This window comes from Semicossyphus pulcher, unplaced genomic scaffold (genome assembly GCF_022749685.1).
Source record: "Semicossyphus pulcher isolate SPU_LCO1_2020_fin unplaced genomic scaffold, fSemPul1.0.p SCAF_20, whole genome shotgun sequence".
Classification (NCBI taxonomy): Eukaryota; Metazoa; Chordata; class Actinopteri; order Labriformes; family Labridae; genus Semicossyphus; species Semicossyphus pulcher.
This window is the reverse complement of record NW_027211694.1, coordinates 1,650,984-1,665,455: the sequence shown is the minus strand read 5'-3', so window position 1 is coordinate 1,665,455 and position 14,472 is coordinate 1,650,984. Positions and strand designations below refer to the sequence as shown.

The 14,472-nt window shown below is 39.8% G+C and overlaps 1 protein-coding gene across 3 annotated transcripts; it reads left to right on the top strand.

Annotated features, from left to right (window-relative positions):
• Window positions 1–430: 430 nt before the first annotated feature.
• LOC138599662 (nuclear factor 7, brain-like) lies at window positions 431–6,080 on the top strand. 3 transcript variants are annotated; one of them, XM_069671414.1, is made up of 4 exons: window positions 431–498; window positions 2,871–2,974; window positions 4,591–4,879; window positions 4,976–6,080. In XM_069671414.1, the coding sequence occupies exons 3-4, from the start codon at window positions 4,600–4,602 to the stop codon at window positions 6,064–6,066; spliced, it is 1,371 nt and encodes a 456-aa protein (XP_069527515.1). In that variant the 5' UTR covers window positions 431–498; window positions 2,871–2,974; window positions 4,591–4,599; the 3' UTR covers window positions 6,067–6,080. The 3 variants fall into 3 exon arrangements, with proteins under 3 accessions (XP_069527515.1, XP_069527516.1, XP_069527517.1); XM_069671415.1 differs by lacking the exon at window positions 431–498 and adding an exon at window positions 2,041–2,290; XM_069671416.1 differs by lacking the exon at window positions 431–498 and adding an exon at window positions 2,358–2,368.
• Window positions 6,081–14,472: the final 8,392 nt, after the last annotated feature.

Here is a 14,472-nt window from a genome sequence, read left to right as displayed (position 1 = left end):
GTATTTTTACCACGACCCTACAACGTAAAGTAAAGACAACATACCTTTGAAATGTAGAGACGTGATCAAAAAATGACGGGATGGTGTTTTTCCGCAGTAGGTCGTCATGGCTAATGAGACAAATGTCCACATTATCCTTTAAAAGCAGACGAAAGCAATCGATCTCCAAGTGTAGAAACAATGAAGAAATTCATAGTAACAAAACATAAACTGACTTTTACCAAAAATCATTCAATCTTAACACTATCCATCCATCCATCCATCCATCCATCTATCTATCTATCTATCAAGATGGCAAGGTCATGAATGTACAATGAAATATGACTCTTTACTACCATCTAGTGTCAGCTGTATGAAAACACACTGTCTCCATAAACCCCTCCCTTTTTGAATTTTCTCACCACCAGTCAGCAAACAGTTAACGTACTTCAGAGATAAGACACGAGGCTACACGAGGGCAATGTTCGGCGTTTCAAACCAGCAGCACCTTTTACACAGGTAGGCAACATTTTCACTTTCATGTTGTATTGATCCAACGACCAGCTGACATTAAAAGTAATGCCAGCTTAGAACTGACTCACTAACTCAACTCGTCCAGCTGGTGTTTGAATGGCTTTGTTGTTTGCCTTACCTGGCTTGTGTGTTTACCTTTACAACACTACACTACTACATTAAGCGGAATTACAAACCCAACAACAGCTAATTAAAAGAGCCGTAATTTATTATGTGGAGATGGTTTTCAATGTGCTGCCTCAAATGCTTAAAATAAAGAGTTCGAATGCGATAATAAAAGATTAGTGGCCTCAAATGAAACTGCATTCACTCTTTAGTGAAACAGATATCTTCAAATGGCCGAGGAGATTCTCTAAGATTCTATTTAATCCACTTTTTCTCATATAGCTCAAAGTCATAGTTATGTCATGACGTCTTACAAATAGGGCAGGTGTCGACCGTACTCTTTGATATGTTCTTTACAGACACCCAACATTAATCCGCCATGAGCAAGCCTTGGCAAAAAACTGGAGTAGAACCAGACTTATTGGCGGACAGCCATCTGCTGCGACTGGATAGGTCAAGAAAGTGGTCTGCAACTAACTGAGAGTCGAGGCGAAAACATGTTTTTAACGTTTGGAATAAAAGGCCTGAACAGAGTCTCTTTGTATGAAATGAAAGCAAGGTTATTGAGGAGAAAGGAAAAGATCCTGCAGCCTACCAGGTTCTTTTTATCTTTGGACGAACAACCAGCCAAAAGACCAATTAGGTGTTAAATTGTTGATATGTTTAAAAGCAAACTCAAGACCTACTTTTGTAGTCTGGCCTTCAATTGAGCCTTTTTCTCCCACAACTCCTCCCACTAGCTATTACAATTTTAATGCTTATTTCCACATTGTTGTATTATGTGAAGCACTTTGTGTTACATTTTATTTGTATGAAAAGTGCTACACAAATAAAGCCTGATTGATTGATTGATTGACCTGGACGATGTCTTCCTCAGTGTTCATCAAGACCACACAAGATAGCCCAAAAATTAAGTTAGCTGTCTCAATCATATCCTGATTTGTAGCCCATGTATGGTTTTCTCGGTAGCCTATGTGGGCCCCAACACAAATTAAAAATCCATTCTGTACCCTTGATCAAGGCACAAACTTAAGGGTACAGTGAGACCTTGATGCTTTAAGCTGAGTGTACTATAATGTGTCTTATTCAATAATCTGTAGTTGTTACAATAATCGATACATGTGTCTTTAAGAGACTGAAAGGGGAGAAGAGGAGGGTCAAGGAGAGTATAGTGTGTTTCTGCGTGGCAGGAAGAGTGGGCGGGGATTGAGTAGATCTGTGTGTGTGTTTATAGAGCTGAGGAAGAGAGAAGGAGGATGTGGGTCTAGAAGAACGAAAGGGGTAACGTCCTCATCTCGGTACAACTGCATTTATATAATCTGTATTCAGAACTACTCATTTTCATTTCTTTAATAGCTTTTTATGGATTGCCTGGAATTACCTACTTCGATGAAGATCTACAAGTTTTTTACCTCTTCCAAGGAGGTTATGTTTTAGTTCCGTTTGTCTGTTTGTCAGCAGGATCATGAAATAAGTACTGGCCCTATTTCATTAAAAGTGGTGGAAGGATACATGGGCCAAAAAGAATTTTGGATATGATCCAACTCATGAACAAGGCCTTGGTAGAGATCTGCGCTCTTCCCTATAGTTTTCAATGGAAATCAGTTTGTTGCTTTGCCATGTGCAGAATGGGGCTTCAGAGGATGCGGCTGGAGCACGTCCTGGTTGCTGAGTGAGTCCAGATGGAGTCTAAGTTTGCATACTTCTGGAATGGATTCCAGAGGTTTCAGTGTCCTGAAGTGCCTCCAAAGTAAATCCAAAGTCCTCGTACATTTGAAGATAATATGAGGCTTCTAAATGGGGCGGTATTTTTCGGAGCTTTTGTGGTTGGCTCATTAAACAGAGAAGGATTTAAACTTAACTTTGGAAGATACCCACTTGCTTTGTCTGACAGCATGAACCAGACAAATGACCACAGCAAGAAGACCTGTTGCAATGTCCATTGAACTTGCTGAACCAGTTTTAGGAGCTTCATTTCCTCAGCTGTATCTGCTTTGTTTATCTGTTAGCACTGCTGCCATGCTGATTAGGTTTTTTTACCATAGTACCAGCTCTGCTTAAACTTGTAACCTTTGTTGTCCTTAACCTGGATGTCTTTTTACCCAGAATGTGACAATTCAACAGTTGTATATTTGCACCAAATATATCCCTCAATAGTGAATCCATATTCTGTTACTTAACATCTCCATAACTTTGTTGCGTGGAAGCTCGTATGCCAATCTGGTCTGATGTCATGCCTCCATTTTTCTAAGGGAAGAGGAAGGCTTGAGGACTTGACTGCAGTCAAACCCAGGCGGCTAAAGGGAAGCATCGCCTCACAGGGGAAGGAAAAAGAAGAAGTGGTTTTGTACAAAAGGTAAGTTGATATAAAACAGTTTCACTAGGAAGGTCATTTATGTAGATCAGGCCGGAGGCTGTGAGTAAATTCAAATGTATCCAGGGTTTATTGTCACAGTCGCGTCAGGTCTGATGGTGATCAGTTTCTCCACCACACGCACATACAATTGTGACTATTCCATCCCTCACAAAGATGTGCTGTACACCTAACTGACAGAAACATCTTTTCCATGGATAGGTTTAATACAAAACAAAGTCTAGTCCGAGCAAAAAGCATTTGACTTTGTTACATAATCTAACAAATAAGACGGACAGATGACAAAGAGTGAAGATAAGAGGTGAATTGTTTCAGGGGCGATGGAAAAAGCTAGTGAGTGAATAATACAACGTTTTGTGATTTGTTCAACATGATCGTGTACAAGAGCAAAAATATCTCTGTTAGCACGTTGTTGCTACGTTTGAGATGAAACAGAATGGTCCAATGTTAGAGGATGTTTGTTTGGGATGGTTGCACTTTGACCTTGTTTCTTTAAAGCTCCTGTGAGGAGTTTTTCGCTGGTCATGAAACAGACTGAAATTAATTCTGATTACTCTTTATGACCATCAGCAACAAGACTGATTATCTCTATATAGTTATTATTAATGCCTTTCAGACCAACTTAACTGCACGCTGCCGTTGTTTACATTTTCCAGGGCTAAAATTTTAAGTGTCACATATGACAAGCAGGATGAGATTTTTTGTTACAAAACACTGCTTAAGCATGTACAGGATAAAATCAGCAAAAAGATGAGAGGTACAGCTTTGTCCACAGGGGGCGCCAAAACCAACACAGCAGCTCTAATGTTGGATTTACTTCAAACCGTTTCTCAGACAGAAGATTAGGGATAGGCCGATTATCGGCGCCGATATTCTGCATTTTTAACACATATCGGCATCGGCCTTTTTTTTCCTTCTTTTTTTTTTATCCAACGGCCGATAAGAGATGAATTTATAACTGGGTTATTTTGGCTCTGATGCAGCCGCGCCTCTCTGTCTGCAGTCACTACTCTGTCTCCAGCATTGTCCCACCCACAGCACTGATTGGTTACACGCAGAGCCATGGCACGGGTAACAGCCAATCAGCAGTGAAAGCTGTGTATGCAGAGTGCTCACACACGGCGGAGAGGAGAAAAAGTTCATTTCTTTGCAGATTTTATTTAACTTTGTTTTATTTACTTAATAAAACTTCAGGAATTTATTTATTTATTTATTTAAATTTTCAGTTAACTTTATTAGAGATGCTGCTGACCCTGGGAACTCCCTGCGCTTTTTGTTTGTTTGTTTATTAAACATATGCTTAAAGGCATTTAAACAAAGTTAAGTGTTGGAGTTTGTATTATTCAAAAATTTGACGCCAATATTTTCACTTTTACTGCAAATGAATATCGGCTCCAAATATCGGTTATCGGCCTCCTTGACTACTAATAGTCGGTAACGGTATCGGCCCTGAAAAAAACATATCGGTCTATCTCTACAGAAGATGATTTAAATGTCAGATGCACATTTACAACAGTTGTGGTGGTAAATTGCCTTCAGATGAGGGAAATCAATCATTCACTGTCCTTTCATCTAATTCTTTCACTTATTTTGAGCAGGAAGCCCAAATGGCAAAACTCAAAGAGGAGCTCTGGAAAATTCTGCAGGATTTGAGAGAAGACGACTTCGAGCAGTTCAAGTGGTTCCTGAAGCTCGATGGCAATGTGGAAGGCTATTCAGGGATCCCAGTGGCTCAACTGGAAAAGGCAGGAAGGCAGCATGCAGTGGATCTTTTGGTACAGAAATATCAGGGTCATGGAGCTTTGACGGTAACCATGAAGGTTTTAGAAAAGATCAGCAGGAATGATCTGGTTGAACGTTTGCAAAACTCCAGCACAGAACCAATGGGTAAGTTTGGGGAAAGGGAAACACATGAATAACATACCAACACAGGGAACTTTCTGTATGACTGACCAGATGTGTTTGTGTTCTGCTTTGTTTCAGACCTCGGGAGCTGCGAGTCTGTTGCTGTGACATGTGATTTTGAAAAAAAGAAAGCCGAGCTGGGGGCCAAAATAAAGCTGATGATCGACGAGAGACACATGAAGATCAAGGAAATCAAATGCTCAGCAGAGCTCAGCAGCAAATCTGCAGACAGATATATCAGAGAAAGTGAGATGGTCTTTACTGTGTTAATGAAGACCTTGAAGGAAAGTCTGGATTATTTCATCAAGTCTATCAATGAAAAGCGGAAAACAACTCAGAAAGAGTCTGAAAAATTAATCAGCGAGCTGGAGCAGGAAATCTCTGAGCTGACAAAGAGAAGCTCTGAGGTTGAGCAGCTGACGCCAACCAAAGACCAACTTAACGTCGTCAATAGCTTCGCCTCTGTTAAGGATATTCCTCCCACCAAGAATTGGACAGAAACCAACATCCCACCGCCATCATACGGGGGAAGTGTGGCGACATCTGTTTCTCAGCTGGAGGAAAAACTCAGAAAAGAGAAGGAGAAGTTCATTGCGAAGGGAAAGCTGTACAGGGTCCAGCAGTTTGCAAAGCATGTGACTCTAGATCCTGATACGGCACATCCCTGCCTCATTTTGTCTGACGACGGGAAGCAAGTTTACTGTGGTGCCATAAAACAAAATCTGCCACGCAGCTCAAAAAGATTTCTTTCTGCCATCAACGTTTTAGGAAAACAAAGTTTCTCCTCAGGAAGATTTTATTATGAGGTTCAGGTTGAAGGGAAAACTTCCTGGGATTTGGGCGTCGTCAGAGAATCAATCGACAGGAAGGGACGGATCAATGCGAGCCCGGACAACGGCTACTGGACTATATGTTTAAGGGAAGGACAGACTTACAAAGCTTCTGGAAGCCACCTCAATGTAAAATCTCAGCCAAAGACGGTGGGCGTGTTTGTGGATTATGGGAATCCTTCAGTCTCCTTTTTTGACGTAGACTCAGCAGACATTATCCACCGCTTTACTGAATGTTCCTTCACTGAAAAACTCTACCCATTCTTCAGTCCCGGTCTCCATCTTAGTGGTACACACGTCCCCCCTCTTGTCATCTCTCCAGTCAATTACACTGATTAGATCAATCATCCACAAACAACGGTACATTTTTCAAACTGTAACTGACATGTATGTTACGTCCCGTCTGAATGCTATCGTGTTGTCAGGCTTCATATTGAAGACAGCCGATGGAAAACTTACATTTTACTTTTCTTTTCATGCCACTCTTTTACTTTTTCTTTACTGTAACTCAAGAGGAAATATTCTTTTTACTCCACAACTTTTTACTTGAAGATTTAAAAAACAAAAGCAGCTTTCACAATCATTGGTTTTTGTTACATGAAACCACCACTGTATACAAGTAAGAAATGATCAGCTGATTAATCGTTTGGTTGATAATCAGAAACAGCAACTGTGTTGGTAATTGTTTCAGTCATTTGTCATGCAAACACTAAAACTTGGTCACGCTGATTCTTGTTCTCCAACATTTTAACTTATTTTAAATCTAAATTTTATCCTGTTGGTCGGACAGAACGACGACTGTGAGGTGTCAACATTTGCTTTCTTTTTTCTGCCACATTACGTTTGCACTTTGTGACGTTCTCCTGAAAGAATGTAATAAAGGTACTTATCTGGGCTCTTGATTGTTGTGATGGAATAACAAACTGTTTTCTTAATTTTTAACAACCAAAATCAATGAATTAATGAAGAAGATATTTAGCAAATTAGTCTTTTTTGGGTTTTTTTTGCAAGACAAGATCACTGACTTTCCTTCTGTCCACACTAAAGAACTACCTATCACCTTAACTATAAGGGAATTGTCACCAAGTATTCAGACTTGATATATAAGGAAAACAATCATACAAACTTTACTGGTATTTGGTTAATGGTGTTTGCCTCAGCACAAAGTACAGTTCAGTTCAGTTCACAGGAGGTTACGTTACATAAACGAGAGTCGTTCTCAAACTACCTCAAATATTAAGCATGTTCAGTTTGTGGAAATAACTGGCAGGGTTCATGTTGAGCTCAGGGCAAGACATTTTTATTGTCCTTTTGTTACACAGCTATATTATGAAAGGGCGATGTAATACTGGCTTCAGGCTCCTTGGTTCTTGTCCTAATTTTGGAGTGACCTCAAACGGCTACTTTCCCTTCAGAATGGAGCAACAAGAGGCAGTGGTTGAAATCTTTCATACGAAATGGGACATATCAGTCAAAAGTTTGGACACATTTTCTCATACAAGTGAATGGGAAAGTGTGTCCAAACTTTTGACTGGTAGTGTATTCTGGGCTTTATACTGGAGACACTGAAATCACTGGATTGCCATTTACACAAAATGTTATCGAAATAATGAAAAGATTTCTTCTGAAATGCTTTTTATAACAATCCAATTAATTATTAAATTACATCTACATTGAACTAAAATATATAAAGGGCTTAAAAAATGATTATTTGCAGAGATATAACTCTGCATTAAAGTGGGGTCACCTCATCTGTGTCTCAGTGTCTCAGACTGCAGTACCCTGACCACGACTCGGCTCCACACAGACAGCGACAGCAGGCCCAGGCAGTCCCACCACACCAGGTTTGAGAGACAGCATCACCAGAGGAGACACCCCCCACCAGCCTACAACAACCTCACCTGTCCGCATTGAGACCAAGAGGCCCATCTCAGAAACGGTTTCATCAGTGGACTAAAACTTGACTCTGCAAACATGCTGAGAAGTTAGTGAGCGAAGGACAACAGAAAGGACAACAAAGGAGACAAGGATCTGCAAACGGCAGTTACAACAATGCTTCAAGCACGCACCAGAGGTCGTGGTCGAGGCACAGGTGGCCACAGAGGCGGAGGCAGAGCACGACAAGGACACCCTGACATGTGCTTCTTCTGTGTCCAGGCAACAACAGAGGCCAAGCCAATGCCCAGATGGCAGACTGAGACGAGGAGGGGGAGCCCAGGGAGAGGAAAGGGCCACCATCTCTGGGTTCGCTGCTGCACGATGACACTTAAGCTACACATTTGTGAAATGTAGCCCTGATACTTGTATGTATATGAGGGGAAACTTTGCACATCTGCTGACATGTTCTGAAAGACATACTGATGAGGAAGTTAGAAAACTCACCACACACACACACACACACACACACACACACACACACAGGACATACGTTGCAAAGCGCACGTATCAGAAGGCAAAGATGAGTCTTAAAGTTAGTTTCAGAGAGAAACTGAATTCGGGTCAACTAACGTGTTCATTAAAATTTTGATGTGCAGCAACAGTTGAGCTACCATATCCTGGCCCAACGTCAAAACCAAGGTCACTGAGAAATATGATGAGATATTTCTTTGTAATGTTTCTGGCTCGTGTCCACATGTCTCACTGGTCAAACATCACCAAGATAAAATGGCAAGATTTGGGTCCATGGATCAAGACAAGCAAACGAGCTGAGGATTGGAAGCCGACAGACGATCAACACGTTCAGTATTTTCCAGGTCTCAAGGTTTCGCGCAAGAAGTTAAATGATGACGCATGCAAATAGAAATGTCCAACTGGCAGCGTGAACTACACGACAGTCAACATTTGGTAAGACCAGCACTGAGGTCATCCCTGCACTCCAGGACGTTCTACATGTTAATGGGCTTCAAGGCCTCGTCAGCAGCAATATCCTCTCAAATAAAGAAGCCACTGAAATCAAATCTCTGTTAAAGGCAGGCGAGATGGTCCCCTGTGTAAAATCACCCAATTTGTAAGTTAAAAAGATCAGAGATGCTGGAAAACCAGATGTACAGCAAAGAGCACCAAACGTTCCAAGTCCATACACCATTATCTCAAGTTCCACCTGAAAGTATGTTTTCTTTTGTTAATTTGACAAATGCTTTTTTTTTTGCATTCCAGATCATCCAGACAGTCAAAGCCGGTTTGAGCTCACTGCAACGCTCATCAGGAAGCGCACCGTGCTCCAACCAAAGCACCAAAGAACAATGTGACAAAGACACTTCTGAAGGAAATAAATCTAGCCTGTCGAAATCACAGTTTGTTCAAGAAAAGGTGACATTTCTGGGTCCTGTGATCACACCAGAGGTCAATTCAAGGTCAATCACCCAACACAGCTGAGGCCATACGTCACAAAGAAAGAAGCAACATCATTCTTGGCAATGTGTTCTTATTGTGGCTCCTTTCTTACAAACTGTGCTGTTTAAGGCTCCATTGTTAGCAGTTGCACATGGACAAGAGTTCCAAGTCACATGGACTGACAAATCATTTAAAGAGCCATGTTGTTACAGCCCGCACACACTTCTGGTTCCTCACTCTGTTGCAATGATTTTCTAAAGAGTAAAAAACATCACATCTTTGTACAGCAGACGGCTCAGACATAACACTGCTTTGCTTGAAATGTGCAATACAACTGCGAAAAGATGTACTGTTCTCAACCCCGCAACTTCCTCTTCCTGTCCAAACTGACAGAGAAATACGTTTGTTCTCATTTACAGGAAACAGCACTCCTGAACCTTCAACTGTTTGTGGACAGAACAGCCCACCCCACCCTAGACACAGAAAGAAACAGCAGGTTTCACTGTGGTAACTGCATGACACAGCAGAGGCAGAACAACCAACAAGAAGCATGCAAGCTGAAAAAATACACACACACCTAGGTTAAGAAGCACTGTTTGGTAATTTATTGACATGTTCTCTAAATTGGTTGAAGCTTTCGCAACATCCAAGCAAGACACAGAAGCACTCACAAGAGATATCATCCAAGATGGGCCGCCCTGGGGATCAATAAAGGATTATCTTATCTTATCTTAAAGTGTCAACAGGTGAGTATCTAGGCATTGACCTGAGACAACACTGTGCCTATCACCAAGCAAGAGAAAACAGTAGAAAACCGTCTAAAACACCAAACTGACCAAATGTTGTAATGAGACGAACCTAAAATGGACAATGGCTCTTCCTGTGGCCTACATGCAGATAGCAAGAAGTCTTAGTCAGACCAGTTTCAGCTGTGCACGTCTCCCCTTGGCCTAACCAGTAGCCTCTGAGATCCTGTGTACCTCTGAGCGGACCTGAGGGGTGGTCCTTGCACCTGCTTCTGTGCTCTCCATGCCACCTCTGTGATCTGCCTGTGTGTCCTGTGTTGTCCCACATGACATTCCAGGATGGGCCTGTGGTGGTCACAGTGAAAATAAGCTCTGCTCATATCGTTTACCATAAAAGGGGGGAAACATAACGGAAACGTTCACTGATCATCTGGTGGTTTCTTGAGATAGTTCACACCCACTCACTCACACATCTTTGTTTTTTTTTTTTTAAGTCTTTTTTTTTTTTAAACAATATTTTATTGCGTTTTTTACATATAGGACACTTACAAATAACAATGACCAAAGCAATTATAAATAATGCATCAGTGTACTAGGCAACAAAACAAACGTGAAAAAAAGAGAAAAACAAAAAGGGGGAAATTAAAATAATAATACAAATAATACAGTGGTAACAGAAGTAAATAAAAACAAAATAAAATAAATAAATAACAGAAATAACAGAAAAAGCAGCAGTGATGGTGTTCAAGTTACTGTAACATTCTCATCTTCCAAATATTCCAAAAAAGGTTTCCATACTTTGAGAAACTGTTTTCTTTTCCCTCTAACAATATATGTAAGTCTCTCCAATGCAAGGTGTGTTGCAATTTCCTTCAACCATATCTTTACTGAGGGCACTTGCGTATTTTTCCAGAAAAGAGCAATTAGTCTTCTAGCTTGGAGTAGCCCAAAATCAATCAATACTGATTGTTTAGAATTTACAGCAAAATGTTCAGGGTATATACCCAGGATACAAAGTTTGGCTTGCAGGGGAACATTTTTATTCACAATCTGGGAAATGGTCCCAGTCACTGCCTGCCAGAACGACTGCACCTTTGAGCATTCCCAAACACAATGGAATAATGTTCCTTTTTCTTCTAAACACTTACAACATACATCTGGAATATTAGGATAGATTTTATTCAATTTCACTGGAGTGATATAAGTTCGCATTAGCCATTTATATTGGAGCAATTTTAATTTTGTATTAATTGTATTTTGTTGTGCCTTTAAGCATGCAATTTCCCAGTCTTCTTCTAATATATCCTCTCCAATATCGACTTTCCAAGCTTCTAATCTGTCTTTAGATGATTCCTTTCCATGAAACACCAAAGTCCCATAAAACAAAGATACTAGTCCCCTTTTATTCTGATTATTGACTATTATGTTTTCAATGTTTGTCAAAGGTGGCTCAGACATTAGGTCTTTATTTTTTGATGATATGAAATGTTTCAATTGTAGATATTTGAAAAAATTATTTATTGGTATATCATACTCATTGCATAATTGCTCAAAAGTAAGTAGTTTCCCGTTTCTGTACAGATTCCCTACACATTGCACACCTTTGGTTGCCCAAAGCTTGAAACCACCATCACATCTACCTGGTGTAAAATCGCTGTTTCCCCATATAGGAGAAAAACGAGATAAGCCAGGGAGGCCTCCAATATGCTGGTGTACACGATACCAAATGTCAATAACATTTCTAAGAAAGGGATTCTTTGTCTTTTTTCTCAGTGTTTTCAAATCTGCTGAATGTAGATACAAATTGAGGGGTAGCTCTGATGTAGTTGTTTGCTCGATATTTACCCAAGCTGGAAGAAAATTGGAGCTGAAATAAAATGAAGGAGAGTGCAATTGAGCAGACCAATAATACCACAGCAGATTTGGAAGACGAAGGCCACCTCTTTCATACGGCAAGTAAAGCAACTTCAAGCGCAGCCTAGCTTTTTTATTGTTCCAAATGAATCTAGTAAGAGTGCTATTAATTTTGTTAAAAAAGCACTTGGGAAGTGGGAGTGGGATTGATTGAAAAAGGTACAGGAACTTTGGCAGTATATCCATTTTAATTATATTAATACGGCCAATCATTGAAATTGGCATTACTGTCAAGCGGTCTAATGTTTTTGTTATTTTTTCTGTTAGCGAGTCATAATTTGAAGATACAACAGTTTTGATTTCAGGAGTAATTTTAACGCCTAAATATGTAAAACCATTTTTTGCATTTGTAAACTGTGTTTTTATAGTTGGCGTCAGGCGTTCATTTTTGTTTGAAAACAATAGTGATGATTTAGAGAAATTAATTTTATATCCAGAGAACTCTCCAAATTGTTGAATTAATGTGGTTAGATTTGGAATACTATCCTTAAGCCTGGTCAGAAACAGGATGACATCGTCGGCATACAAAGATATCCTATGCTCTTGTTCACCTATCTGGATGCCCATGAGGCCATCATGGGCCCTGACAGCCAGAGCGAGAGGTTCGATAGCTAAAGTGAATAGCATCGGTGATAATGGACAGCCTTGTCGGGTTGAACGCTGCAAGTTGAATGGTTTTGAGACAACACTATTGGTCAGAATCTCTGCTACTGGGTTTTTATAGAGAACATGAATCCATCTAAGGAATCTCTCTCCAAATCCAAATCGTGGTAGCAATTTAAAAAGGTAGTGCCACTCTATTCTGTCAAATGCCTGTTGGGCATCCAATGACAGTATCGCTGCATCTTTAGTACCAGCTTTTTCATGTAATATATTAAGGACTCTTCTGATATTATGAAAACCTTGACGATTTCGTACAAACCCATTTTGATCATTATGTATAAGTTTAGGGAGGTGTGGATCTAATCTTCTTGCTAGCATTTTACAAAGTATTTTAGTGTCAGAGCACATCAGGCTGATTGGCCTGAACGACGTACATTCTGTGGGTGGTTTGCCTGGTTTTTGAATGAGGGTTATCATAGCGAGTCTCATAGTGGGTGGAAGAGTTCCTTCCTGAAAGCATTCTTGAAACATGTTAAGAAGTGGCTCCATTAATTTAGTTTTAAATGTTTTATAAAATTCTATAGGCAACCCATCAGGCCCAGGTGCCTTACCACTATTCATATTTTGGATCGCTTCCGACATCTCTTCGGTTGTTATGTTCCTATCCAATTCATTTTTTATGTCATCAGATAGTGACTGAAATTGAAGGTGATCAAGAAATTTTTTCTGCGCATCCGAGTCTTGGTTGCATTCTGATCTATATAAGGATTCATAAAAATCCTTGAAGCATGTATTTATTTCTTGCGGGTCTATTGTTAGATTCCCTTGCGGTGTCCTAATACTATTTATTGCTCGGTCAGTTTGTTGTTTTTTGATTCTCCAGGCTAAAAGTTTGCCAGCCTTTTCTCCTTGATCATGATAGGCCTGTTTCAACCACATTAAGCTTTTGGCGGTTTTATCTGTGGACATTTTATTGTATTTAGCTCTCAATATAATAATTTCTTTTTGTTTTAAATTATCATCTTTTGCATACAGGTCATTTTCCAATATTTTGATTTGATTTTCCAAATTTTCCATTTCCATTTTATAGTGTTTTGTTTTATAGCTGGTGTAACTAATTATCTCTCCCCTGATGAATGCTTTAAATGCTTCCCATCTGATACAAGCACTAGTTTCATCAGAATTCAGTTCAAAGTAGTTGTTAATTTTAGAGCCAATAGTGTCAACAAAAGCTTGATCTTGCAGCCATCTCGCCTGTAACCTCCAATTAGGTGGGTTATGGATAATTTTGTCAACTTGTATTTTGAGTGATACAGCAGCATGGTCACTTATCACGATACCATTATACCAACATTCACTAACCTTGGATAAGAGTTCCCTGGAAATAATGAAATAATCAATACGGGAATGTGATTTATATGTACTTGAATAACAGGAGTAATGATTTTTATCAGGATTACGTTCTCTCCAGACATCAACTAGATTTAGGTCCTCCATCACCTGCTTCAATGTTTCTCTAGTTTGAGTTTTACCCGTGTCGCGGCCCGTTGAACGATCTATTGTTGGATTTAAAGCACAATTGAAGTCCCCTCCTAAAATAAAAAATCCATTCATGGTAGACAAGTCAAGCAAAATATTCCTAAAGAAACTGGGGTTATCTTCATTGGGCCCATAAATGCTCACTAGGTTCCATGTCATTGATAGGATATTGCATTGGACAATAACATATCTTCCACCTGGGTCTCGGATAGTTTTGACAATCTGCAATGGTATTGTCCGGTGGATAAGGATAAGCACTCCCCTTGCATAATTATTATAACATGCATATATTACTTGGCCAGGCCATCTGCTCTGTACACGCTTTAAGTCTGCAGTTGTTAGGTGGGTTTCCTGTAAAAATATGATTTTAGATTTAAGATGTCTAATCCTACTCATAACCTGTTTTAATTTTGTTATTTTCCGAAGCCCCCTTACATTCCAGCTGGTTATTTTTATGTTAGAGGAATTACAGTTATGATACATACTCATCTATGTAAAATAAAATAAATAAAAGGCTGCTGCAAAAGGAAAAACAAAAATAAACAAACAAACAAAAACATACACACATGTCTGGGGAGGCTTGAACAGCATCCTCCCGCAACAATATGAA